The following is a 4,309-nucleotide window of genomic DNA, read 5'->3' on the forward strand; positions in this document are numbered from 1 at the left end:
TATCTTAAACATTATACCTCGTTAATAACAAGGAAAAACTCTTGAATAAAAGAAACTTCTGATCTAAGTCTTCATTACGCATAAATAATAACTTTCAAAGAAATTTCTCGAACACTCCAAAAAGAAAAAGCATTGCCCCCATTCTATACTGTACAAAGAAGAAATCATACTGTTAATCACCATCTTTAATATCTTTTCCTTTTTCCTTTTAACATTTCCATTTAAATTAATGTTTGAAGCTACAATCTCTCTCACCTTAAACGACGTCGTCATTACCTAAATCCACACCACCACCGCCAGCACCACCGTTATTGTCTTCCCCCACCACCTCCTCCGGCGAGCACTCCATCTTATGCCGCAATTTCCAATCCAGCGCTTGACACCCACGCGAGCAATAATTCACTTTCCCACAAACCGAACACCTCCGAAACTCGTGGGCCCGGGTCTCGGGTCGACCACACCCAATATGCGCACATAGTCTCAAACCCGCAACCATTTCAACCCGACCCGGGCCCGTTTCAAACCACTCCCTCATAAACCAGTTAACGGGTTGCACCACTGGCACCGCCACGTTGTACCCATAATCACTCAGCAACGGACACACCGTGTAATCCACCGCGCGCCACGTCAGCACCGAGGAAGTTGAGAGGGATCGTGATGGAGACGCGCTGGTGACTGCGCGTATAACGAACGCGAGCTCAAGCGCGTTGGCCTTGACTAGTAAACGACGACCCTCTGAGACGTTCTGCTTCACGCCGTAACCGTCTTGCAAGCAGTGACCTAACTCGCGAAGCGCGTCGATGTGGCCGAGAAGCGACGCGCGTGCGCAGAGTGCAACGCCGGCTCTTAAGTCCTTATCACGCTTCGTTCCTCCGCTTCCGTTGAACTGTATTACTGCCAAAGAGTACAACGCCTGCGCGTGAGATTTCATCGCCGCCTTCGCCATTAGAGAAAGACCACTCGCTCTGTTTTTAAGACAATAAAATCGGATCTGCACAAAAAAAAAAAAGAAACCCATAAATAAAAAATGTTACTTTTAAGTTTTAACTAACCTCTATTTGCGAGAGGTTTGTAGTAGAAGAAAGTGAAATATAAAGATTTAGACTTATTTCACAATTATATTCCATAATTCTCAAACATTTCATTAACTCGTAAAACAAATATACTCACCATTCCAAGAGTGTAACAAGCGTTGAGGTTTCCAGCGTTAACACAGAGTTTAAAAAAACGATGAACATGTTCAGACCAATTTTTGGCCTTAATGGAAAACACTTTTGGACCAGCTTTTGAAAGTACCAGACGATGAAGACCCAAACGGTTCAGCCTCTTGCATCTGTAAGTTATTTTTTGTTATGAACATGGTTTGAGGAATTCATAAAACGTAAAATAATAGTGATAATAATAATAATAATACGAAAGAAAGTTTGAAACTTACGTGGAGAGAATGTTAATGAATTGAGAAGGAGAAGAAGCAGTGGAACTGAGTTTTGAGAGAATGAAGACAACGAGATCATCAAATAAAGCATCGAAGAAATCATGTTTGTCGGTGGTACGTTTGTGAAGGTGTTTCAATGGCCTTTTCATATTTTTTGTTTTTATGAATTTTGTTGTTTGTATTCAAACATATATATGAGAAGAGTGGTGGTTCAGTTTAAAGCTATGGGTATGGATTTTGATGCGAAACAAAGGAGTTAAGGGAGTGAGTAATGGTGAAACAAAGGAGTAAGGGGTGAGAGGCATTTGTATTTGAAGGCCATGGTATGGATTATGGAATGAACATGAGGACCCACGTGTAGTAAAATTTAGTTTTCTATTTTGTATTAATATTTTTTTTTGTTTAAATTTGAATTTTGTAATGCAACACCTGCTTCAGATTCTCCTGGCCAAATGAATAAAATAAGATATGAGAAATAATGTTATTGTATAGGTACTTATATTTAATTATTATAATCTTTTGATTATGTACGACTCTTTATATTCTTAGTATATAAATATTATATAATTAAATTTGTTAATAATAGACTTAATTCAATATTTATTTCTATTTAAATTAGCAAATAAATGTATCACATTATTAATAAGAATATTTTTATGACTTTCATATTTATTTCTGTCATCGTAAATATTTATATATAATTACTTATCATTTATTTAAAAAAGATAAAGTTAATAATATTTAAATATAATGACGGATAATATAATAATAGTGTATAAAACTCATATATTATAATGCATATATTTTTACTCTATTTTTATAACGAAATCATACATGAAAGAGACCAAAATATTAAAAAAAATAGCAAAGTGAATAATTAAGAAGAAGAATGGCATAAAAGAAGGCTAATAATGGATTTTGATGGTTAGAATTTCAAATCTGCACTCCTTCTTCTGTATTTAATTCAATGTAGTATTAGTGGGGTGGGGACATGGAGCGTACCTCAGGGTGCAATTTCAGGGACTGGTCAGGTTCTACTCAAAGTCACGGGCTCAACGGGCACCACTACAAGCACACTACGTTGCCTTTAGCTTTTTTCTTCTTCATTTTTCTTATATTACTAGCTTCATTCATTTTTATAAAAGTTTATTTAATATTTTTTGTATGAGCACAATGGGAGCACACCTGTTGTCCCATAAAATGTGTCATTATATATATCATTACTTGTAATTGGTTGAAAATATATATTTAAATTAAAATTTTAATAATTAATTATTTTTCTGATCAATCACAAGCAATGACACATAGAGTAATACATTATTTTGGAGCAGTAGATATCCATCCGACCACAACACCTTATAGATAATATATTAATTCATTTCATAATTATTTAAATTGAACATTTTATATTTTAATCTATCTCAAGAACACTAGTGTTATAAAACTTAACTCGAACTGATCGACCTGATTCGTTCAACCATGAACCGGACATCTGACCAGTCGAACCTCTCATCTAACCATTTTTCTATTAAAATAGGATTGATTCAGTTCAACTCGATAATTTAAGTCTAAAATCGGTGACTTAAATGGTCGGGTAGGTTAGAAAGTCCGAGTTAATCAAAAAATATTTAAAAAAACAACTAAAATAATGTTGTTTTAAGATAAAAAACTTCTAACTTATTTGTAATTATTTTTGTCATTTCTTAACTTATATTATAATAAAAGTTTTGGTGTTTAATTAAATTTTAAAGTCATGAGCAGCAATTAAAACATAATAAATATGTTATTTGACAACATTTTCTACGTGTTTGTAACATTTATAGTAGTAAAATATTTTGTGTTGATTATTTAATTAGATATAGTAATATTTTTAAATTTGAAATATATAATTATTAAACAATGTTAGCTAATATTATGAAGTTTTTAATGTAAATTAAATCAACCAACCCAATTTTTAACCTACTGATCCAATCATGACCTATTTATGTACTACCCTAACTAAGTTATCGACCGATCCGAGTTTAATAACAATATCTTACTCTTCTAAATCAATATATTATTTATAAAATGTCTTAAATAGAATATTATGGGAATTGGTTTAGAATATTAAAATTTATATAATAGTTAAATATGCTTTTTAAAATAGTTTATTTATTAATGATACTAACTTAACTTCTCTTTATATTTAATTAATTGATGCTTTTTTATTCTAATCAATTAATGTATAGGTATTTTGATAATAAATTAATTAATGTGTATAAAACTTTACATATGTCATCTAAAAATAAACAAAATTAAATTTCTTAAAACTTTATGAAAAGGACCAGATGAGATATTTAACAATTACTACTGTTAAATTAATTAATTATCTATACTATATATAAAGTCAAAACTTGAAATAACTTCTCTCATGGTGTAATTTTCATTTCCTATATTGCCCTTAACATTATTTAATTTTTACAAAAAAACTATATAATCCTAAGCAACTACCACTAAACATTAATTAACCACACATCTCACCTTAAACTAAACATTATCATAAATACACAAAAATACAATATATAAAAATTGAATATGTAGTATCACACAATATTCGTCGGCAGGCACGAAGTGCCTATACACACTAGTAATAATAATGACAATATTATATTATTTTATAATTGAAGGGTGGCGGTTAAAGGTTTTTATGAAATGTTCGTTGAATAAATTTATTGATACTTAAAAATTAAGATATAAATATCTTGACAGTGTATACAACTATTATATTTTTTATCATTTATTTATATTATTTTATTTAAAAATTAATAATAATTAAATATAAATGGTGGATGATATACTATTGGTGTAAATAACTCTTTTACTATGAGTACATAT

The 4,309-nt window shown here is 31.0% G+C and overlaps 1 protein-coding gene across 2 annotated transcripts; it reads right to left on the minus strand.

The window, feature by feature from the left end:
* Positions 1-1,696, minus strand: LOC109327276 (F-box protein At5g50450-like). 2 transcript variants are annotated; one of them, XM_019560346.1, is made up of 4 exons: positions 1,436-1,696; positions 1,171-1,333; positions 256-991; positions 1-148 (listed from the first exon to the last, which is right to left on the minus strand). In XM_019560346.1, the coding sequence occupies exons 1-3, from the start codon at positions 1,582-1,584 to the stop codon at positions 257-259; spliced, it is 1,047 nt and encodes a 348-aa protein (XP_019415891.1). In that variant the 5' UTR covers positions 1,585-1,696; the 3' UTR covers positions 1-148; position 256. The 2 variants fall into 2 exon arrangements, with proteins under 2 accessions (XP_019415891.1, XP_019415890.1); XM_019560345.1 differs by having other exon boundaries at positions 47-991; positions 1,436-1,694.

The sequence above is a fragment of the Lupinus angustifolius genome, chromosome LG15, assembly GCF_001865875.1.
Source record: "Lupinus angustifolius cultivar Tanjil chromosome LG15, LupAngTanjil_v1.0, whole genome shotgun sequence".
NCBI lineage: Eukaryota > Viridiplantae > Streptophyta > Magnoliopsida > Fabales > Fabaceae > Lupinus > Lupinus angustifolius.

Excerpts from the sequence above, each read along its gene's own strand:
- LOC109327276 (XM_019560346.1), bottom strand. The coding sequence starts at position 1,584 with ATGAAAAGGCCATTGAAACACCTTCACAAACGTACCACCGACAAACAT. Across the intron at positions 1,334-1,435 it reads TTCATTAACATTCTCTCCAC|ATGCAAGAGGCTGAACCGTT; the intron begins GTAAGTTTCAAA and ends AATAACTTACAG. Across the intron at positions 992-1,170 it reads CTTGTTACACTCTTGGAATG|ATCCGATTTTATTGTCTTAA; the intron begins GTGAGTATATTT and ends TTTTTTGTGCAG.